This window comes from Schistocerca piceifrons, chromosome X (genome assembly GCF_021461385.2).
Source record: "Schistocerca piceifrons isolate TAMUIC-IGC-003096 chromosome X, iqSchPice1.1, whole genome shotgun sequence".
In the NCBI taxonomy this organism is placed as follows: Eukaryota; Metazoa; Arthropoda; class Insecta; order Orthoptera; family Acrididae; genus Schistocerca; species Schistocerca piceifrons.
Window position 1 is genome coordinate 87,731,310 of NC_060149.1, and position 24,267 is coordinate 87,755,576.

Below are 24,267 nucleotides of genomic sequence, written 5' to 3' on the forward strand. Positions count from 1 at the left end.
TCAGGAAACATTCCCCACACACAAAGAAAGAAAATATGTTATGTGGACATGTGTCCGCAAGCGTTTACTTTCCATGTTAGAGCTCATTTTATTACTTCTCTTCAAATCACATTAATCATGGAATGTAAAAACACAGCAACAGAACCTACTAGCGTGACTTCAAACACTTTGTTACAGGAAATGTTCAAAATGTCCTCCGTTAGCGAGGATACATGCATCCACCCTCCGTTCCATGGAATCACTGATGCGCTGATGGAGCCCTGGAGAATGGTGTATTGTATCACAGCCGTCCACAATACGAGCACGAAGAGTCTCTACATTTGGTACCGGGGTTGCGTAGACAAGAGCTTTCAAATGCCCCCATAAATGAAAGTCAAGAGGGTTGAGGACAGGAGAGCGTAGAGGCCATGGAATTGGTCCGCCTCTACCAATCCATCATCACCGAATCTGTTGTTGAGAAGCGTACGAACACTTCGACTGAAATGTGCGGGAGCTCCATCGTGCATGAACCACATGTTGTGTCGTACTTGTAAAGGCACATGTTCTAGCAGCACAGGTAGAGTATCCCCTATGAAATCATGATAACGTGCTACATTGAGCGTAGGTGGAAGAACATGGGGCCCAATCAAGACATCACCAACAATGCCTGCCCAAACGTTCACAGAAAATCTGTGTTGATGACGTGATTGCACAATTGCATGCGGAGTCTCGTCAGCCCACACATGTTGATTGTGAAAATTTACAATTTGATCACGTTGGAATGAAGCCTCATCCGTAAAGAGAACATTTGCACTGAAATGAGGATTGACACATTGTTGGATGAACCATTCACAGAAGTGTACCCGTCGAGGCCAATCAGCTACTGATAGTGCCTGCACAATCTGTACGTGGTACGGAAACAATTGGTTCTCCCGTAGCACTCTCCATACAGTGACGTGGTCAACGTTACCTTGTACAGCAGCAACTTCTCTGACGCTGACATTAGGGTTATCGTGAACTGAACGAAGAATTGCCTCGTCCATTACAGGTGTCCTTGTCGTTCTAGGTCTTCCCCAGTCGCGAGTCATAGACTGGAATGTTCCGTGCTCCCTAAGACGCCGATCAATTGCTTCGAACGTCTTTCTGTCGGGACACCTTCGTTCTGGAAATCTATCTCGATACGAACGTACCGCGCCACGGCTATTTCCCCGTGCTAATCCATACATCAAATGGGCATCTGCCAACTCCGCATTTGTAAACATTGCACTGACTGCAGAACCACGTTCGTGATGAACACTAACCTGTTGATGCTACGTACTGATGTGCTTGATGCTAGTACTGTAGAGCAATGAGTCGCATGTCAACACAAGCACCGAAGTCAACATTACCTTCCTTCAATTGAGCCAACTGGCGGTGAATCGAGGAAGTGCACTACATACTGACGAAACTGAAATGAGCTCTAACATGGAAATTAAGCGTTTCCGGACACATGTCCACATAACATCTTTTCTTTATTTGTGTGTGAGGAATGTTTCCTGAAAGTTTGGCCATACCTTTTTGTAGCACCCTGTATAACCAATGTCTGCATTCATCTTCGAACCACCATAATCACATAGTGCACCCGATACACTGAAGCGGAGATCACGTCAGGATGCAGCATGGCTTCCTGACTTTGAGGAACTGAACTGTAAAGTTATGGTCCCACACGTCAAGAACTGTTCTACTCATTGTCAGTGGCGGCTCATGCAAAATTTTACCTATGTGCTACAATATGAAGGCCTATAGCCTTTTGACTTATAAGAGTAGTAACCGTAACTTAATTGAGTATATTAATTTCACATAGATGAACTGAACTGTTTAGATATGTTTGAATTTTATGATTAATACTCTATCACTGCGAGGAATAAAATGGAAAGATAAAAATGGCAGAAGTTGGAATTTTACCTGAGCTTACAAACTGCCAGTGAGGGCACTTGACCCTTCGCCCATGTTAACTGCAGGCTGTGTCTGCCTTACCAGCCGCTACAACGCTGGAATAGCACACCCTGATGCTAAAGCATGCCAGAGACGACAGCACACTCAGATGACTATCCAAGCTAAATGAATTAGTAAACATGTTTATGCGGTATGCTAAACTAATTCCGAAGTGTTCGAATACAACATTAGTAGTGTGCTGTTTGACCAAGTCACATCTATCCATAGCTAGGCGTGACGTTGCAAAGCGATATGAAATAGAATGAGCGCGTAAAGAGGGTAGTATAAAAGGCAAATGATCAACTTCGGTTCATTGGGTGAATTTTAGGAAAGTGTAATTCATCTGTAAAAGAGATCTCACATAGAACACTAGTAGATACATTCTTGGGTACTGCTTGAGTGTCTGGGATTCTTGCCACGTTAGATTAAAGGAATACATTGAAGCAATTAAGAAGGGTGCTGTGACTCTGCAAGCTCTCCCGGCGGATGTGTTGTAAATAGTCTTCACGAGTTTACAAGGAGGGTGCTGCTGGATTTGTTACTGGTGGATTCTATCACCAAGCGAGTGTTACAGAAATGCTTTGTGAACTCAAATGGGAATCTCCGGAGGGAAAGCGACCTACTTTCACGGAATACTATTGAGAAAATCTAGAGAACCAGCATATGAAGCTGGTTGCAGAACGATTCTACTGCTGCCCACATACATTTCGTGGAATGACAATGAAGAGAAGATAAGAGAAATTAGGGCTCGTACAGAGGCATATAGATGGTCTTTTTATCTCGCTGTATTTTCAATTGGAACATGAAAGCGAATGACTAGTAGTGGTACAAGGCACTATCTACCACACACTATACGGTGGGTTGCGGAATTCGCATGTAGATGTAGAACAACTTGCCGTCTTGCATTATCTTGTTGAAAGACAGCGTCACAGAGACCTCGAAGCCACCGACGAGAAAATTGCAGAAGTGTAACGCCTGCTGTCCCATTTACCGGTTATACTAGCCAGAGGTGATTGTGTTGTGTACAAAATGGCAACCCATATCACGCTAAATGCTGGGCTCGTCTGACGATAACAAATGCAGTATGGCAATGTTCGTTCTCTTCCAAGCCTCGCTGAGCGCTATTCGTGCAGTGCCGCGGGAATCGTAGCATGGTCCTTCTGCACCTCTAGATTCCACATTTCCATGACAGTCGCAGGATACCGACCAATACGGGGAGCATTATCGTGATACAATAAACTGCGGTCAAGATAAACACTGCCGTTGCCAAATTCCCTCACATGCTGCGAAGCGCTCTTGTTTTTACACGAGGAATGACAGTCTTCTCGCAGACAACTATTGGGAAAGGCATTGACCACCTTGTCACACTGTGGGATAAATGTATTAAGGGGTGACATTGATGAAAAACACACACTATTTCAAAAATGCACCAAATCCATAGTTTTGGAGATATGGCAATGAAATTTTGTACCACGCTTTACATGAAAGTAAAACATTTACATATAAAACCCTTTGATTATATATACTCAGCTTTTTTTGAACGAAATTTGAAGTTTTACTTTCAAGAAATAATGTATGTTCCTTTTTCTCAGCAAGTATTCAAGAGGTTTCTACAAAAATTTCTCTGTTTCATCTCTTTATATGTTATAAGCTTCTCTTGTGAGGTTTTTGGAATAGGTCAAATAGGAGAATTTTCATAATTTTTTAATTATAATTCCACAAGTACAATTTTAAATTCATGCAAAGTTCCAAGCACTTTGCCCCATATCTCAGCTTGCAATCATAATTTCAAAATTTGCTATTGACACAAGGTTTATTACGTTTACAGAAATATGTGTACAAAATGTCATAATTGTAGCATTCATATAATCTGAGGAAAAGGTACATAAACTATAAAAAACAAACTTTTCAGGCAACGCAGTTTAAAGTTGAACCAATCTTTCTTCCTTATGTCACTTCTTCAGAAGGCTCCATATTTGTACTTTTGGTCGTCTTTCCCTTCAAGGCTTCTCTTCTGGTTTCTTGTTGTCTGTCTTCTTTCCTTGCCAGGTCTTCAACTGACTTTTCAGCTGCAGAGACGCGCTGTAAATCTACACTCCTGGAAATGGAAAAAAGAACACATTGACACCGGTGTGTCAGACTCACCATACTTGCTCCAGACACTGCGAGAGGGCTGTACAAGCAATGATCACACGCACGGCACAGCGGACACACCAGGAACCGCGGTGTTGGCCGTCGACTGGCGCTAGCTGCGCAGCATTTGTGCACCGCCGCCGTCAGTGTCAGCCAGTTTGCCGTGGCATACGGAGCTCCATCGCAGTCTTTAACACTGGTAGCATGCCGTGACAGCGTGGACGTGAACCGTATGTGCAGTTGACGGACTTTGAGCGAGGGCGTATAGTGGGCATGCGGGAGGCCGGGTGGACGTACCGCCGAATTGCTCAACACGTGGGGCGTGAGGTCTCCACAGTACATCGATGTTGTCGCCAGTGGTCGGCGGAAGGTGCAAGTGCCCGTCGACCTGGGACCGGACCGCAGCGACGCACGGATGCACGCCAAGACCGTAGGATCCTACGCAGTGCCGTAGGGGATCGCACCGCCACTTCCCAGCAAATTAGAGACACTGTTCCTCCTGGGGTATCGGCGAGGACCATTCGCAACCGTCTCCATGAAGCTGGGCTACGGTCCCGCACACCGTTAGGCCGTCTTCCGCTCACGCTCCAACATCGTGCAGCCCGCCTCCAGTGGTGCCGCGACAGGCGTGAATGGAGGGACGAATGGAGACGTGTCGTCTTCAGCGATGAGAGTCGCTTCTGCCTTGGTGCCAATGATGGTCGTATGCGTGTTTGGCGCCGTGCAGGTGAGCGCCACAATCAGGACTGCATACGACCGAGGCACACAGGGCCAACACCCGGCATCATGGTGTGGGGAGCGATCTCCTACACTGGCCGTACACCACTGGTGATCGTCGAGGGGACACTGAATAGTGCACGGTACATCCAAACCGTCATCGAACCCATCGTTCTACCATTCCTAGACCGGCAAGGGAACTTGCTGTTCCAACAGGACAATGCACGTCCGCATGTATCCCGTGCCACCCAACGTGCTCTAGAAGGTGTAAGTCAACTACCCTGGCCAGCAAGATCTCCGGATCTGTCCCCCATTGAGCATGTTTGGGACTGGATGAAGCGTCGTCTCACGCGGTCTGCACGTCCAGCACGAACGCTGGTCCAACTGAGGCGCCAGGTGGAAATGGCATGGAAAGCCGTTCCACAGGACTACATCCAGCATCTCTACGATCGTCTCCATGGGAGAATAGCAGCCTGCATTGCTGCGAAAGGTGGATATACACTGTACTAGTGCCGACATTGTGCATGCTCTGTTGCCTGTGTCTATGTGCCTGTGGTTCTGTCAGTGTGAACATGTGATGTATCTGACCCCAGGAATGTGTCAATAAAGTTTCCCCTTCCTGGGACAATGAATTCACGGTGTTCTTATTTCAATTTCCAGGAGTGTATTTTTCTCAGGATGTCTTGAGTAAAATTCCTGTCTGGAAGCCCATTATTTCTAAAACCTTTATCCTCCCGACGTTCCCATCATCAAATACAATAACTGCATCATAAGTTGCAATTCTGATAACTGTAGCAGATGCAAATGTGTGTTTAGGTTATCGTTTCCATATGAGTGAATTTAGAGACTCATTTGGATTTTGGGTTTTGCCATGAACACACTTTTTGAGAAGTGCAGGATCGGCCAGAAACCTGTAAGTGGGCTTGACAAGATCCGGGATACAATTTGGAAGCCTCTCCATGTGAATGTAGGGGTTGTTATCCCTCTGAGCCTGGTGTGGCAGGGAGGCCACATCACACTTTTAATTAATTTTCAGGCACTTCGGGTGCGGGTTTCAGCATAGAACCTTTGGGAACTTATTGTCCATGAGTCGTACTAATAAATAAATCGAAAATTGACATTTTTGGTCAATTTCATCAATGTCCCCCCTTAAGGGTTATGGTGAATACTTCTGAAATACACTACACCAAGAAGAAATGCAGATGATAAACGGGTATTCATTGGACAAATATATTATACTAGAACTGACATGTGGTTACATTTTCACTCAATTTGGGTGCATAGATCCTGAGAAATCAGTACCCAGAACAATCACCTCTGGCCATAATAACGGCCTTGATACGCCTGGGCATTGAGTCAAACAGCTTGGATGGCATGTACAGGTGCAGCTGCCCATGCAGCTTCAACACGATACCACAGTTCATCAAGAGTAGTGACTGGCGTATTGTGACGAGCCTGTTGCTCGGCCACCATTGACCAGACGTTTTCAGTTGGTGAGAGATCTGGAGAATGTGCTGGCCAGGGCAGCAGTCGAACATTTTCTGTATCCAGAAAGGCCCGCACAGGACCTGCAACATGCGGTCGTGCATTATCCTGCTGAAATGTACGGTTTCTCAGGGATCGAATGAAGGGTAGAGCCACGGGTCGTAACACATGTGAAATGTAACGTCCACTGTTCAAAGTGCCATCAATTTCCCTCCTGAATCCACCGATTCCATATTCTGCTGACAGTCATTGGATCTCGACCAACGCGAGCAGCAATGTCGCGATACGATAAACCGCAATCGCGATAGGCTACAATCCGACCTTTATCAAAGTCGGAAACGTGATGGTACGCATTTCTCCTCCTTGCACGAGGCATCGCAACAACGTTTCACCAGGCAACGCTGGTTTGTGTATGAGAAATCGGTTGGAAACTTTCCTCATGTCACCACGTTTTAAGTGTCGCCACCGGCGCCAGCGATGTGTGAATGCTCTGAAAAGCTAATCATTTGCATATCACACCAGCTTCTTCCTGTTGGTAAAATTTCGCATCTGTAGCACGTCATCTTCATGGTGTAGCAATTTTAATGGCCGGTAGTGTAATAAACAGTTTACATACTTCTGTCTCACTTTCACTTGACTGGCCCTTACAGACTTTGATCGCCATCTGGCCATATAGATTTTTCTGTGATTTTCCGGAATGACTTTCTATCCTTCTCCAGTCTGATTCTTGTGACGGAATCGTCGACGCTAGATTAAAGGCCTGGCCAGACAGAATTCTTCCTGCCGCTGCGACGGAAGGCGCAGCGGTGGGCCGTCCAGTCAGCGGCCAGGGACGCCACACAGACAACGGCCGGACGGCCGGCCGCAGCGACTCTTGGTGCCTCAGCTGTTACACTGTGGAAAGGGCCGAACCCCATTATTAAGCTTGCATGCGTAGCGCGATTGTCTTGGCGTTAGACGATTTGGAAGCTTGACGAGCGACACGTTACCTATGTGCGAGGTCTTTTTTTTTTTTTTTTTTTTTTTTAAAAAAAAAGTTCAGAAATGAGTAGCTCGCACTAGCGATACGAAATGGCACCAAGAAGAGGAGATGCTGGGTGCACGACACTAGTAGCTACAGAGAAAGCTTATGAGAATACCATCGTCTGTGTATTGATCCAGAGTCTGACGAAGATAGATTCTTCAAATATTTTCGTATGTCGCGAGAATGTTTCGAGGAACTGCAACGCCTGATAAAACGGTAGCACCGAGAAGTGCACAACGAACTGGAGAAAGCCAATTGATACAAGGCACAGACTAGCCATTTGTTTCAGGTAACTTTTAGTATTTGTGGCCTCTTTGTGCTTCAAACAGAAGTCATATAAATTATTCCATTTCAGTTTTGCTGTATCGTATGAAAAACTCGACGGAAGAAAGTGCTATCCCACAGCTCAGTTACTATTGCAGTGATAAATTTATCTGCAGTGTTTATGAATACAGCAAACGATAGTAACATCTAGTTCCGTATGTCCCGCTAAAGAGAACTTTCTACTTAATAGATTGTTTTGTTTCATTGTATTCATAACATTGTCATTGAATTCAAACAAACTTATCTTTGGTCGTTAACTTATCTATTCGTTCTATCGGCATAATTTATTTTAATCTTTTCCAGAACTTGACTACAGGCGACAGTCACCAGAACATAGCTTTTTCTTTTCGGTTAGGACGTTCAACAGTCTCAGAAATTGTGAAATAAGTGTGCCAGGCAATATGGACTGTTCTACAGCCCAAGTATTTATCTACTCCTACAACAGAGATGTGGAAGAAATCTGAAGGATTTCTAGAACTCTGGGGGTTTCCGAACTGCCTTGGAAGCACAGACGGAAAGCATATAAGGTTAAAATGCCCGAAGGATAGTGAATCCCAGTTCTTCTGTTACAAACAATTCTTTTCGCTGCTTCTCCTGGCGATCGTTGATCCATACTACGAATTTACAGTAGTTGATATTCGAAGTTATGGACGTCACAGTGACAATACTGTTTCTGAGAATTCAGCTTTCTGTCAAGAGTATATCGAGGGCAAAAGTATTCTACCTCCAAATGAGGATCCCGTATGTCATACAAAAAGTTGTATTCTCTCACCTCCTCTGTAAGTCTTTCTGTGTCCATGATGCATGCACTATAAACTTGGCCACTGTTTCTATGTTTCGATACAGTGTATCGATACGTGGAACTGTTTCGGAACGGCTGTGGTTCACTGTTTCGAAACAGTGGTGTTTCATTCCGCCCCTGTCTCGGATAACCGGACCAGATTCGATCTCGAGCCAGACACAGAAACTGTATTGTTGTTTCAAAATAAGGCTGTTTCAGTCCACCTGTGCTTGGAACGGACTAATTGTATCGAAACAGTGATGTTTCATTCCGCTCTGTCGGACGAGATTCGGGCTCGGCACAGGTATTGAAACAAAACATAACACTTTATGAAACACTTTCAAGAGTGTCGAAATCTTTTTGACAAGCAATAGCATGAAGCTTAAGATATGCGAAAATAAAGCTTCGTTTCTAGTTGACTGTCCTGTTACAACATCTGCTTTATAAACACTAACCAAACAATAAAACGCATACTATTCACATTCAAAATAATAAATATGTGAAAATCATTCAGTTAAATTACACTTTTTTATAACATACGCTTCTCTGTTCATGTACAGTAATCACATTAAGAAACGCAAGTAAGCCTACAACATTTTGAATAAGAAAAGGCGTAGAGTGACAGTTATTAGACATATACATAAATTTGATGTAGGTATAATTGCTAGCAATCTGTTTGACGTATCACTGATACTGTAATGGGGAACGGGAAGGGCTGGGAAGGATGGTGAATTTATAGTAACGGTTCGAAACACCTTGAAAGACAAAATTTTTTTTCTGTTATATTTTGTTATTTATTCGAATTATTTGGCGTCATTTGTGAGTCTATAGTCACTGTGCCTATTATCCACAATGATTCCCTTTGTGTGAATGAAAATTAGCAGGATGGGTATATTACCCATACTAACAGAATATGGGAATCCCAGTAGCATATCCGTTGTTTCTGCAGTTTGCTCCCACCTCCAGTTCCGTTCGTGGTGGTTCTTCTGTCTTCAGCTATGGCTGTCCTCAGCCAATTGAAAAGTATGAAAGTCACACGACACGAAAGTAGCGCATTTGCTGCAGGAAATACGAAACTGCCAAGACGCCTAAGTGATAGTTTCATGCTTTCTGCGATATGATTAGCGCTCTCGCACCTCATTTGTGTTTATATGGACATACTTATAGAGTAGACATTCAAGATGATAAAATGTGTGGGTTTAATAAATTACTAAACACAAACTGTTTCACTGTTTCGAAACAGCGTATCGAAACATTACATTGTACTGTTTCATTTGTTTCGAAACAGTTAGGTGTTTCAGTTTGCCCATCTCTAATGCACTATAAGCTGCAAGACAAAAACCGCCTCACGCCGCTGCTTCCAGTGTGACAGCTGAGCAGTTGAATGCGCCAACAGAGGCGAGCAGCCGCTCCGGCTTGCGGCGAATCTGTAATCTGTGACAAGCCGGCGTCGGCCGGCGCGGCAGGCCGGTTGCTCTGTGTGACCGCCGCCATACAATAACGAGCGATTGAACAGTGCGGCCTGCCGGCTGCGGTTGAAGGCCGCAGGCCGGACGGCCAGGCAGCATCCTGTCTGGCCAGGCCTTAAGATGTAATGTTCCCGCTTTCCTAAAATGTGTGGTAATAATAGACGCAACTGCGCAGGGTTCGAGCTTCTGCGGGCAGCTGACGCGCGCGACGGTGGTGCTGGGCGACGGCGCGGAGCTGCGGCTGGTGGTGAAGCGGCCGCCGGAGGACGCGCAGGTGGCGTCCGCGCTGTCCGCCATGGGGATGTTCTCGCGCGAGCGGCTGGTGTATCAGGAGGTGCTGAGCTGCGGCCGCGCCGCCGGCGTGGGCCCGCTGCTGCTCGGCACGGCAGGCGACACCTTGCTGCTGCAGGACCTGGCCGTCGGCGGCTTCCGCGCCGCCCCCGCCGGCCTGCTGGACGCGCAGCACGCGGCCGCCGCGCTGCGCGCACTCGCGCGCCTGCACGCCGCCTCGCTGGCCGTCGAGGCCGGCCTGCCCGGCTCCCTCGGCCGCTACTCCGAGGTCCTGTTCACCGAAGCCAGCCGCGAATACGTGCAGCACTTCGTGCAGCCCAACTGGCGCGCAGTCGTCGACGTGGTGGCCACGTGGGACGGCTACCAGAAGTTCGCCGACAAGCTGCGCGCTATGGAGCCCGCCGTCATTGACAGGTAGTGAACTCGGGTCAGCTGAAAGTCCCGCTCGCATGCCCATTTCACTCCCAGCGTACTTCTCGTCTCACAAGGGGAAGGCCTGAGACACGGCTAGCCGATTCGGCTCAGATTTGGCAGGTCGCTTGTGTAAAACCTAAAACGAACTAATCTAAGATATTTTGGGTCAACACCCCCGCAATTTTGAGAAAATCACCCCTAAAGGTTATGACGAGTAATCGACTCAAAATTGGAGGGATCGACAGACAATTGTAAATAGAGCAATTTTCATCGTCAGGTTTGGGGTCCACAAACTCATACTTTTGCAGAAATCGAGGAAAGAAACTTTTACAACTGCCGCATCTGTACCCACATGGTAAACGCAACGGTTAAGGTATCCCGCTGGGAATCGGAGAACCCTAGCGGATCTTATTCTTTTCGTTTGTATTTTTCCATATCTCAAACGATAGGGATAGGAAGGTTAATAAGATAAGTAAATCAATAAGGAATGATAATAATAAAGTAGGCAAATAAATTTCCCAAACCTCTTGGGATAGTAAACAACTAAAATGTTACTCCAGGTCACTTTACCATGGTTATTCCCGTCACTGTTACGTGTCCTCACTTTTCTTCGAACAACTAGATGGGTGGTACTTGTCACATAAACATTCGAAACAAGTATACTCACGGCACCGAGAACATCTAATGAATGCAGTCTTTCGATAACTGCACTGTTCATTCCGAAGAGTCGGCGGAAAACAGACTTGGTTTACATTCTAAAATATGTCTCTTTCGGGAATTAATTTTGTTGCGCACCACGCATACGATATCGTCGCCTGAAAAATTGGTGCTGAAAGTTGGTTATGAATTATGGTGTGAATAGTTATTGCATCCGTGCGGTTGTGCAATTCCCGCTGGGTTTTCAGAAGCACACTGCAATTCTGAAGCCCGGAAATAAAGTTTCTTCGAGATTCGAACCCGGGTTCTCCGATTCCCAGCCAGTTACCTTGGCCGTTGCTCTATCATTACTGTCGACGAAAAGCGTTTACCATGTGGGTACAGAAGTGGCAGTTGTAAAAGTTTCGTACCTCGATTTCTGGAAAAGTATGCGTTTTCGGACCCCATACCTGATGAAGAAAATTACTCTATTTACAATTATGTATCGATCCCCCCAATTTTGAGTCGATTGCTCGTCATAACCTTTAGGGGTGATTTTTCTCAAAAACGCGGGGGTGTTGACCCAAAATGTCTCAAGACTCCTTCGTTTTAGGTTGTACACAAGCGACCTGCCAAATTTGAGCGGAATCGGTTGGCCGTGTCTGAGGCCTTCTCCTTGTTAGTCGTGTGGAACGTCACAGTGGCGTGACAATAACAACACCACCGAGGTTCCTTTCGGAGTATGCTGATGCAGTAGCTCCGTACCTAACAATCATATACAACCGTTCGCTCGCCGAACGATCCGTACCCAAAGACTGGAAAGTTGCACAGGTCACACCAATATTCGAGAAAGGTAGTAGGAGTAATTCACTAAATTGCAGGCCCGTATCGTTAACGTCGATATGGAGCAGGATTCTAGAACATATATTGTGCTCAAACACTATGAATCACCTCGAAGAAATCTGTCTATTGACACACAGTCAACATGGGTTTAGAAAGCATCGTTCCTGTGAAACACAACTAGCTCTTTATTCACATGAAGTGTTGAGTGCTATTGACAAGGGTTTTCAGATCGACTCCGTATTTCTGGATTTCCGGAAGGCTTTTGACACTGTACCACACAAGCGGCTCGTAGTGAAATTGCGTGCTTTTGGAATATCGTCTCAGTTATGTGACTGGATTTGTGATTTCCTGTCAGAGAGGTCACAGTTCGTAGTAATTGACGGAAAGTCATCGAGTAAAACAGAAGAGATTTATGGCGTTCCCAAAGGTAGTGTTATAGGCCCTTTGCTGTTCGTTATCTATATAAACGATTTTGAAGACAATCTGAGCAACCGTCTTCGGTTGTTTGCAGATGACGCTGTCGTTTATCGACTAATAAAATCCTCAGAAGATCAAAACAAACTGCAAAACGACTTAGAAAAGATATGTGAATGGTGCGAAAAGTGGCAATTGACACTAAATAACGAAAAGTGTGGTCATCCACATGAGTGCTAAAAGGAATTCGTTAAACTTCGGTTACACGATAAATCAGTCTAATCCAAAAGTCGTAAATTCAACTAAATACCTAGGTATTACAATTACGAACAACTTAAATTGGAAGGAACACATAGAAAATGTTGTGGGGAAGGCTAACCAAAGACTGCGTTTTATTGGCAGGACACTTAGAAAATGTAACAGACCTACTAAGGAGACTGCCTACGCTACGCTTGTCCGTCCTCTTTTAGAATACTGCTGCGCGGTGTGGGATCCTTACCAGGTAGGACTGACGCAATACATCGAAAAAGTTCAAAGAAAGGCAGCACGTTTTGTATTATCGCAAAATATGGGAGAGAGTGTCACAGAAATGATACAGGATTTGGGCTGGAAATCATTAAAGGAAAGGCGTTTTTCGTTCCGACGGAATCTTCTCACGAAATTCCAATCAACAATCTTCTCCTCCGAATGCTAAAATAGTTTGTTCACACCGACCTAGATAGGGAGGAACGATCACCACGATAAAATAAGGGAAATCAGAGCTCGTACAGAAAGATATAGGTGTTCCTTCTTTCCACGCGCTATACGAGATTGGAATAATAGAGAATTGTAAAGGTGGTTCGATGAACCCTCTGCCAGGCACTTGAATGTGATTTGCAGAGTATCCATGTAGATATAGATGTAGGTAGAGCAAAGAAGTATTCATCGCCGGAGGCATCACGCAACACCATGTACAACTGCCTCAGCCCTGTGTTGGAACATTATGAGCTACCTCGAAGGAAATAATTTATTGGCAAACAGCCAACATGAATTCAGAAAACATCGTTCTTGTCAAACACAACTAGCCCTCTATTCTCAAGAAGTAATGAGCGCTGTTGACAGGGGACGTCAAACAGATTCCATATTTTTAGATTTCTAGAAGGTTTTTGACACCGTACCTCACAAGCGACTTGTAATCAAATTGCGTGCCTATGGAATATCGTCTCAGTTGTGTCACTTGATTCGTGCTTGCCTGGCAGAAAGGTCGCAGTTCGTAGTACCTGCTGGAAAGCCATCAGGTAAAACAGAAATAATTTCTGGCGATCTACAAGGAAGTGTTACAGCCCCTGAGCTGTTTCTCATCCACATAAGCGGCATTGGAGACATTCTGAGCAGCCCTCTTAGATTTTCTGCAGATGATTCTATCACTTACTGTCTTATAAAGTTATTAGATGATCAAAACAATGTGTAAAACGATTTATATAAGAAATATGTATGATGCGTAAAGGGGCAATTGACATGAGTTTCAAAATAAATCCGCCAAATTTTGGTTACACGATTAATCACACAAATCTAAAGTCTGTAAATTCAGCTAAATACCTAGCGATTACAATTATAAATAACTTAAACTGGAACGATCACATAGATAATGTTGTGGGGAAAGCAACCCAAAGACTACGATTTATTCAAAAAATGGTTCAAATGGCTCTGAGCACTATGGGACTCAACTGCTGAGGTCATTAGTCCCCTAGAACTTAGAACTAGTTAAACCTAACTAACCTAAGGACATCACAAACATCCATGCCCGAGGCAGGATTCGAACCTGCGACCGTAGCGGTCTTGCGGTTCCAGACTGCAGCGCCTTTAACCGCACGGCCACTTCGGCCGGCCCTACGATTTATTGGCAGAACACTTATAAAATGTCAAAGGTCTACTAAAGAGACTGCTCACATTACACTTTCGACCCTCTTCTGGACCACTGCTGTGCGGTGTGGGATCTGCATCAGATAGGACTGACGGAGGACATCGAAAAAGTTCAGAGATGGGGGGCTCATTTTGTATTATCACGAAATAGGGGAGAGATTGCCACGGATATGATACACGAATTGTGGTGGCAGTCATTAAACCTAGGTGTTTTTCGCTGTGGCTGTACCTTCTCATGAAATTTCAATCACCAAATTTCTCTTCAGAGTCCGAAAATGTATTGCTCCCGCCCTCCTACATAGGGAGGAATGATCATCCTAATAAAATAAGAGAAATCAGTACTCACACAGAAAGATTTCAATGTTAGCTTTTCCCGCACACTGCTCGAGATTGGAAAGGCACGGAAAGAGCTTCAAGGTGATTTGATAAACCCTCAGCCGGAATTTAATTGTGAACTGCAGAGTAATCATGTAGATGTACATGGAGTAGATGTAAAGGGCTCTATTTGACAAGGGAGGAAGCCCACAAATTTCTTCAATTATACCATGTCCATTTAAAGCCACTGATCAAGTCTCACATCCTGTACACGGTAGTGTCGACTGATACTTTTCATCTGTTGTTCGAAACAGTTTCAGACATTTTCTATGGGCTTAACATCGAATGGTTTAACGGATCAGTAGAGGTGAAATAGACATCCCGAATGTTCGTAAAAAAAAAAAGTATTGGTGTAGCCCTGTGAGCATAGCTGTAGTCATCTTGAAAGGCGAGAGTGTCCACTGCATACTCATCATTAAAATGTCGAAGAAAGGGCAATACGTAGGCATCGACAATGATGAAATACGCATCCTAGTCTGTGTTTACAGCAAGCTGAATGAGCAAAGTAGGGGGACAAGGCCGCATGAGGTCACATTGCAGGTTGCTTATATCAGGGGCACATATGCACTCAGGGGCAAACCTGTTGTTCTTCTTTGACTGACAGGTCATTAATCTATTGTTCCGCTAAGAGGATTAAGACGCCCTGGACGTAATCCTTCTTTTGATTGACATGTCCTTAACCTGTTCTTCCCCCACCCCCACCCCCTCCCCCCAACCCCTCAGGCAACCTCCAACCCACCCACTCCCCCTCACTAATAAAGGTACACTTTCAGGTCAGAGTTATTCGAATAGCCCCATCCCACTCTTATCAATATGTTTGACTACTTGATTAAATTGATCAAATAAGTAACCCCTACCCCACTGATAAGCCCCCTCCCCATCGGCCAGCCGAAGTGGCCGTGCGGTTCTAGGCACTGCAGTCTGGAACCGCGAGACCGCTACGGTCGCAGGTTCGAATCCTGCCTCGGGCATGGATGTTTGTGATGTCCTTAGGTTAGTTAGGTTTAATTAGTTCTAAGTTCTAGGGGACCTGAGAAGTTGGGTCCCATAGTGCTCAGAGCCATTTGAACCCCTCCCCATCCCCTCTACCCCCTTCCCTACCTGGAAATTGGTGGCTCTGTATTGGAGAGGAAGGATCTCACTAAGGGAAATTCGAGGGTATATTGTTTATTTATTTAAAAAAAAATATCAGTGTGCAGGGGTTGAATTTCTCAAGCTGATCATTGTCTGCTGTTTGGGAAGATGCAGGTCTTGTAAGAAGTGATTAAATCGATCGCTCTATTTCCATTCCGAACATGCTAGGAATACCATCATGAAACACCTATCACATGTAATTATCACTTTAAAAATCTTTCGATCGCGCAGCATGCGCTGTCCGCTGGACTGCACAAAACGCCACCTGCGCAGGCTGCGAGGAGTCGGGGTGCACCGGTGACCTCCGCTAAGCGACGCCACAGCTGTCAGCTGCCGAGACACACGCAGGTGAGGTGTCCGTTCAGGTCATGTGACTGACAGACCAGATGTGACACTAATCCTCAAACAGAAGCATCAGGCGGCGGCATCCCTGAGAAATTCATGTCGAAACACATGCTCTTTCCCTGTTTCTCCTTGTGTCCTGCCAGGCCTGCATGCGAGAGACACCTTCCTTCCAAAGCAAATGCCTGACTGGGAATCGATCTAAAAATACTGCTGAAGTTAGTAATTAATTAATTTTCAGTCACGTGATCACGATGTACTGGAAACAAGGTGTGGTAGCTATCTGACACACAGGTTGATGATGTCATTAGTAGCTGGCTGACTCGAAATACATTTTTTGCAAAATATTGTTGCATACAAAGATACATTGCTGTGCAGATGACATAGGAACTGGCATGAGATATTTCATTCCGCCATGGACTGCAAACTGCCCCAGCCTTCCAGTGTACTTTTCTTGAGGTTCACTGCTGGTGCACCGACACATCAACTTTCTACCTGCGGGTCCAGCGCTGGCCTAATTTCTGAGTGAGATGTTTGCCTAGCAACCCACCCTTGCAGGCACAGCTAAAAGATTGTCAGTGTTATAGTGACATCCCACGTCTACGTAAATAACAGCCAAGTCTCCCCCTGGACGCGCTATAGAAATCTTTTGCAATACTTTCAGAAACTGTTTACGAAATTATCCCAGAATAACACAGGATGCTTTCTTCCTAGCGATCCTAACGGGACACCCCACCCATTACATATCAACCCTTCCCATAAATTGCAAAGTGCTGCAAAAATAGTTAGGTCACTTTTGTTGTTTGATGGGTGAATTCCGTGAGAGCCAATCAGAGTGCTCCATTCATTCACGTGACACTCTTTGTGCTGGGGCATAGGAGTCTCCACAGACTGGTTCGGACAAGATGGGGGCAAGGTATCTATTGAAAGTTCTGAGCATAGCGTGATGTCGTCTTTGATCAAGTGTTCAAAGACAAGTTGAAGCAGACCATCCATCTCTGATGGGATGCTGCCCCTCATCCGCCATTGTGGCATTAGGACATCTCCAGACCACCGAAAATTCCAACCATTTTTCTCTTCTGCAGGACAGTGCTTCGAATTCTATTTGCGTAATTGTTCTGATTTTCCTGTCTGTGCTTAGAAAGTGCTCTTCTTCCAAACAATAAGAATGCTTTTATGATTAACAGTGTTTTCGCAAGCATGAACAGAGATGATGAAAGTTTTTAGCGGTGAGAACAAGAGCTAACGTATATCGTTTCTGAGACGTATGTTGAATTCAAGATGTTACAATTTGCAGGAAGGGTAACATGTGATGGATAGGGTGCTACATTAGGACCATCGGGAAGAATGAATTCGGTGTCATTATGGGATATTTTCGTAAACAGGTCCTGTTGGACAAAAGAGTATAACTCTTTTAGAAACTGGCTTCCCAAGACTTCTATCTGAAATACATCTCCCTGATACTGACAAGCGGGAGACTGACACACTAACTAAATTGCTGAAGACTGAGGACTCTCATGAGTATGAAGCGATATCTGGCAAGATACGAAAGCACTGTGCTGCATATGTTAACTCATTACTTAGCCACATTTGTAATTTTTCCTTTGGGAATGATAAGTTTCCAGAACAATGAAAGCACTCAATAGTAGACCTTTTTGTAAAAATGGAGGGAGCGATAATGTAGACAATTTTAGACCTAATTCTAAGCCATTAATGTTATCAAAAGTTATTGAAAGCAGTGCATGTGTAAGGGCAATTGACCATGTCAGTTCACATAATTTGCTGTCAAACGTACAGTTTGGTTTTAGAGGTGGTTTAACAACTGAAAATGCTATATTCTGTTTTCTCAGTGGGGTACTGGATGGATTAAGCAAAACATTGTGGACACTAGACACCTTGTTTGAATTAGCTAAGGCGTTTGATTGTGTGGATCACAGAAAAAGGTCTTCCTCTACAGTAATGAGAGAGGCTGTGATGTGGTGTCTGATTGGGACATGGTTAAGTGTAGGGTGACACAGGGTTCAGTGCTGGTACCACTATTTTTTATATATTAAAAATGTTATACCTTCTAACAAGACATGTGATTCTAAAATATTTCTGTTTGCTGGGGACACTAGCTTAGTAGTGAAGAATGCTGTATCCAACATAGGCAATGTTTCAAATGCTGCAGTTCAAGGCGTAACTTCATGGCTTTTAGAAAATAAATTGACATTACATCACTGTAAGACTAAGTTTTCTGCATTCTCTAACAAGCAATTCAACAAAAATTTACATCTCGTTTAAGTAGAACGGCTATACGATTAGTGAGTCCGAAAAGTTCAAATTTCTAGCTGTCCAGATAGATAGTAAATTGTCATTCGCTTGTGACCTACGTAACTATATTCTAGGGTTACTCTTTCTGTTCACAAAGATTATTTTCAGCTCCGAAATGATCAGTTCGAGCAATGTGTGGTGTATGCTTGCGAACTTCTTGTCACCTCTGTTCAGCAGTTTAGGAATTCTGACACTTGCCTATCAATATTTATTCTCTTTAATGTTTTTTGTTGTTAACAGTATGAGATTATTCCCAACAATTGGTAGCTTTAGCTCAGTTAATGCCAGACAGAAATCTGATCTGCATTTTGATTACATTTCCTTACTCATGTGCAGAAATGTGTGCATTATTCTGCAACGTCCATTTTCAACAGGCTACCACATGAATTTAAAAAATCTTAGCAGTAATCCTTGCGGATTCATGTCTAAACTGAAGAATTTCCTCATGGATTGCTCTTTCCATTCTTTTGGTAAGCTTCTGGAACAAAAATTAAACTAATTTCTTTATTATATTGTGGATTACATACTCGCATCTTGACGTCTGCATACGATTCATCTACATTTATGTATGTTAATTCCGTCTACTGACTCGTTCCATGACTATGGAGATTTACTCCTCAGGTTGGTTCTACGGAAATAAAATTTTAAAACCATTCGGCAAGTATGAAGGTGATCCAAAGTAGCAACGAGTTCTTATGCTTTTTCATTCCTCCTATTTCGCGTTGTCCTGAGGCGTGATCACGGGGAGTGGTGGGCTGTGGGGGGTAGGGGGCAGGGGAGGAGGGGGTATGCGATATTGAGATATTTGAGATATTGCATGAACAGAGTGTCCCTCTAAGATCCCCCATTTCGCCAAAACCTTCTATGGCACCTAACCACCTTTATTCGGAATTTTAAAAATGCGCATGTTGAGAAACAACGTGTAAAGTAGTCTGTTGCAGTTATAGGCAGACAACTGGATTTGCATCAACGAGTTGCCTACCTGCACGTCGTTTCTATAGGCGTTCATTTTTAAAATTCTCAATAAATGTGGGCAGGTGCAATCGAAGGTTTTGCCAAACTGGATGCTTTTAGAGGGACCCTAAAGTTGCACCCCTTCACGACCACGCAACAGAAGCAAACGAAATAGGATAGATCAAAATCATAAGTAGTTCCAATCAATGCGACGTCATTAACCACCCTTACACGTCACAAGAAATTCTGATCTGTGGGCTTTTATTCGCAAGTGTCGATGCCTTGCTGTTTGAAGTGTCGTCGAACCTGAGGCTAAAGTCACTCCACTCCACGCTTTTGCAGCATTAGAGGAAGGTTGTACGCACCTTTGAAACTTAGGCGTCGCAATGGGTGGGAATTACAGGGTTTCGAAAAACTGGTGATTTAATTATGTTCCGCAATATAGCTGAGGTGACGAAAGTCATGGAATAGCGAAACTCACATACAGATGGCGGTAGTATCGAGTAAGCAAGGTGTAAAAGAGCAGTGCATTGGCGGAGGTGTCATTTGTACTCAGGTGATTCATGTGAAAAGGTGTCCGACGTGTCCCGCACGACGGGAATTAATAGGCTTTGAACGCGGAATGATAATTGGAACGAGGCGCATGGGACACTACATTTCGGAAAGCATTAAGGAATTTAATATTCTTAGATCCACAGTGTGAAGAGTGTGCCGAGAATACCACATATAAGGCATTAACCTTCGCTAAGGACAACGCAGTGGTGGGCAGCCTTCACTTAACGACCGAGAGCAGCAGCGTTTGCGATGAGTTGTCAGTTCTAGCAGACAAGCAACACTGCGTGAAATAACCGCAGAAATCAATGTGGGACGTACGACGAACATATCCGTTAGGACATTGCGGCGAAATTTGGCGTTAATGGTCTGTGGCAGCAGACGGCCCACGCGAGTGCCTTTGCTAATACCACGACATCGCCTTCAGCGCCTCTTCCGGGCTCGTGACTATATCGGTTGGAAACTAGTGGACTGGAAAGCCTTGGCCAGCTCAGACGAGTCCCGATTTCAGTTGGTAAGAGGTGTCAATAGGGTTGGAGTGTGGCGTAGAGCCCACGAAGACATGGATCCAAGTTTTAAACACAGCACTGTGCAACAAGCTGGTGGTGGTTCCATGGGGCGGTGGTGATGGGGGGGGGTGGGTGGAGGAGGGGGGGGCGACTGAGTTTACACGGTTCATTGACTGGTAAATGGTTATGTTCAGCTACGGACTTGGAAATAAGCAATCACCGTAACAACTTCCCCCCCCCCCCCCCCCCCCCCCGCAAAACACACCCAGGGGATGAGTGCAGAAATGGAGAGATGGAGAGAGAGAGACTCAGAAAGAGGAACAGGGATATCAGCGCCCTCCCTTTGGCTCAACATTAGGAGCAAACTTAATTTGAGAGACGTGGGCATGACGAGTCTTCCCCGATCCCGGCTGTTTAACGAGGAGGTTGACCGGACCCATCACCCTCACAATACGGAAGGGGCCTTCATAAGGTGGTCTCAACTTCCCTTTATCAGCACTCGCCCCTGAGGACCCAAAATTACGAACAAAAACCACATCTCCCACTTTGCACCTGAAGGGGCGCCTACCCCGATTATAGTAACGGGCTTCCCTCTGATGTGCCTGTAAGATATTGCGACGCGGCCGTTGCCAATTCTCGCGTAGGCTAGCCGGATCAATTTGCTGGGGAAAAAGATCATTAATACTCCACAGGTTGGACAAGGGAGAATTGACCGAGTACCCAAACAGAAGAGCATTAGGGGTGCTACCTGTTGTTGCCTCATGACGTGCCGAATTAAACGTTTGGTTCAACCAGGGCAGGGTCAAATCCCAACCCTTGGGAGAACGGGCATGAAAAATACAGAGGGCCGCCTTAATATTCCGATTAACACGCTCAGCAAAGGATGCCTTAGGGTAATAGGGAGTAGTAGTGACCTGGCGAATCCTTTGAGAAAAGAGGAATCCCTTAAAAGCTGCGGACAGGAAAGCTGGAGCATTGTCAGTAACAAGTTAGTGGGATGGACCAAACCAAGAAAAAACCGAGGTCAACTGTTTAATCGTGATATCAGCAGTGACTCCCCTGGTTGGCAGGAGCCAGGTGAACCGAGAAAAGGCATCAACAACTACCAATATATACCTATGACCTCGCTTGGTACGGGGAAGGGGTCCCAAATAATCAATGAACAATCGCTCAAGAGGTGCGAAACATCTCTCTGACTGCAATAAACCCACACGCCCTCCGTCATCCGGCTTTGCCCATTTACAAGCCTCACACGATGCCACATAACGTTTGACATCAGCATACATTCCTGGCCAAAACATCTTTTCCCGTACCCGAGTCAAGGTTTTATTAAACCCGAAATGCCCACTAATGGCCGAATCATGGAAATATTTCATTACCATATCTACTAGAGCCTTAGGGATACACAAACAGCTACGAGCATCACTCTGCCTTTTACAAAAATGGTTCAGATGGTTCTGAGCACTATGGGACTTAACATCTATGGTCATCAGTCCCCTAGAACTTAGAACTACTTAAACCTAACTAACCTAAGGACATCACACAACACCCAGTCATCACGAGGCAGAGAAAATCCCTGACCCCGCCGGGAATCGAACCCGGGAACCCGGTCTGCCTTTTACACAAAACCCCACGACATATCTCATAATCGGGAACCATTTCACCTCCTTTAACACGTTGATAAATGGGTCCCCAATATTGATCATCAACCTGTTTCTTAGAGAGATTGCAAAACAAGATGGCACCTACTTGCACTTCCTGCTCCTTCTCAGTAAACATACGGCTCAGAGCATCGGCCAGGCAATTATCAGATCCTCTGATGTGTCTGACCTGAAAACGGAAGGATGAAATCCGTACTGCCCAACGGGCAATGCGTCCCATTTTGCGGGGGCGGACTAGGACTCAACTGAGCGCCTGATTATCCGTCTCCAAAATAAAGGTGGAATGTTCTAAATAAAAGGCGAATTTCTACAACGCGAATAATACCGCGAGGGCCTCACATTCATAAATCGAATAGTTATGTTCCGCCTGAGATAAACGTCGTGACGCAAATGCCAGCGGACGTCGCTCGCCTTCCTCGCCTTCCTCGTCTTGGAGAAGCACAGCAGCCACACCACCTCCAGAAGCACCGGTCTGAACAATAAACTGCCGGTTAAAATCCGGTAAAGCTAACCCCGGCGGATTAGCAATGGCGGTCTTGAAGGCCTGAAAGGCACACTGTTGCTCTTCACCCCAACGAAAGTCGACACCCTTCCCATGCAAACTATTAACAGGTGCGGCTAATTCAGCGAACTGCAGCACAAATTGCCTAAAAAAATTACACATGCCAATGAAACGTGCTATCCCCTGTTTGTCCTTAGGAGGGGGAAAATCCCTAATAGCACGTGTCCTCTCTTGATCAATCTCAACTCCCCGATCCGAGACAATGTGCCCCAAAAAGGACATAGCTCTCTTACACAAACTAATTTTAGACGGCCTAACCGTGAGCCCCGCCAGTCGCAGCCGCTCTAACACCAACCTAAGATGCTGCCAATGATCCTCTAATGATTTACTATAAATAACAAGATCATCTAAATAGTTGTACACACAATTAAACTTCAAGTCACCAAGCACTCGATCTAACAATCTACTCAAAACCGCGGCTCCCGTCGCCAAACAAAATGGGACCCGGTTAAATTCAAACAGATTCCAATCTGTAGGAAATGCCGTGACTCGCTTTTGTCCTGAATAAAGTAGCAGATACCTGGGAAACTCCCAGCCCTTCCGAAAATGCTGGGTTGTGGATGTGTTGACAATAGGTCCCCCACTCTACCATATTGACTGACTAATTAAATTGATACCCTTAGTATAGGACATTTTTCCGTGCCTCCTATTTGTTGGATACTAGGACTGGCATATGTGGTGGGAAATTCTGGGATTCAATCCCACAACCGCCGATTTCCAAACCCTACTCTTTCGCCTTCCAGATTTTTTCCCCATCTCTTATTGGTGGATACTGACACAATTAGGTCGTTTGGCAGGAACTCCATCACGATAGAAGTTGCTGAGAATTTAAAATTTCAGTTCAACTGCGCCATGTCCTTAAGCAATATGCGGGAAGGGGTGGCAGATGCGTACTCACCATACCATTATCAGAAGCAATAAATTGATCAATCTGGAATTTGACACTGTGGTTGGGTTTTTTAAGCACTGTAGATTTCCTAAGTTGGTCTCTCTCTGCTACATTCAAGAGGAGGAGGAAGGGTCTACTGCGTGATAGGATAGAGACAATAGCCGGCTGGAGTGGCCGATAGGTTCTAGGCGCTACAGTCTGGAACCGCGCGACCGCTACGGTCGCACGTTCGAATCCTGCCTCGGGCATGGATATGTGTGATGTCCTTAGATTAGTTAGGTTTAAGTAGTTCTAAGTTCTAGGGGACTGATGACCTCAGAAGTTAAGTCCCATAGTGCTCAGAGCCATTTGAACCATTTTTTGATAGAGACAATAACAAATACCACTACAAGATAGAGTCCACCGCTATTATTGAGAAGCACTAAACACGACACACTTAAACAACGATCCAATCCGTAGTAGTAGTAGTTGTCCTGGCTAGGAGTCGGCGATTGCGGAATCTTCCATAGGCCGCTGTCACATAGTGGTCACGCCAGCAGCTGCACGCTCATCTTCCGGCAGCCATACGCTGCCCGTTCCTGACTTTCAGA

At 45.1% G+C, this 24,267-nt stretch overlaps 1 protein-coding gene and 1 long non-coding RNA gene across 2 annotated transcripts in view; both read left to right on the forward strand.

The window, feature by feature from the left end:
* LOC124721094 overlaps nt 1–10,171 on the forward strand; it is a 209,024-nt gene extending 198,853 nt beyond the window's left edge. The window contains exon 4 of the long non-coding RNA XR_007006263.1: nt 10,062–10,171. This is a non-coding gene — a long non-coding RNA (uncharacterized LOC124721094). The remainder of the gene's footprint in view (nt 1–10,061) is intronic.
* Nucleotides 10,172–10,181: 10 nt separating this feature from the next.
* Nucleotides 10,182–24,267, forward strand: part of LOC124722188 — a gene marked incomplete at its 3' end in the record, with an annotated part of 144,223 nt that continues 130,137 nt past the window's right edge. Inside the window, exon 1 of the mRNA XM_047247387.1 lies at nt 10,182–10,591. Coding sequence (XP_047103343.1) covers nt 10,182–10,591 — 410 coding nt within the window. The remainder of the gene's footprint in view (nt 10,592–24,267) is intronic.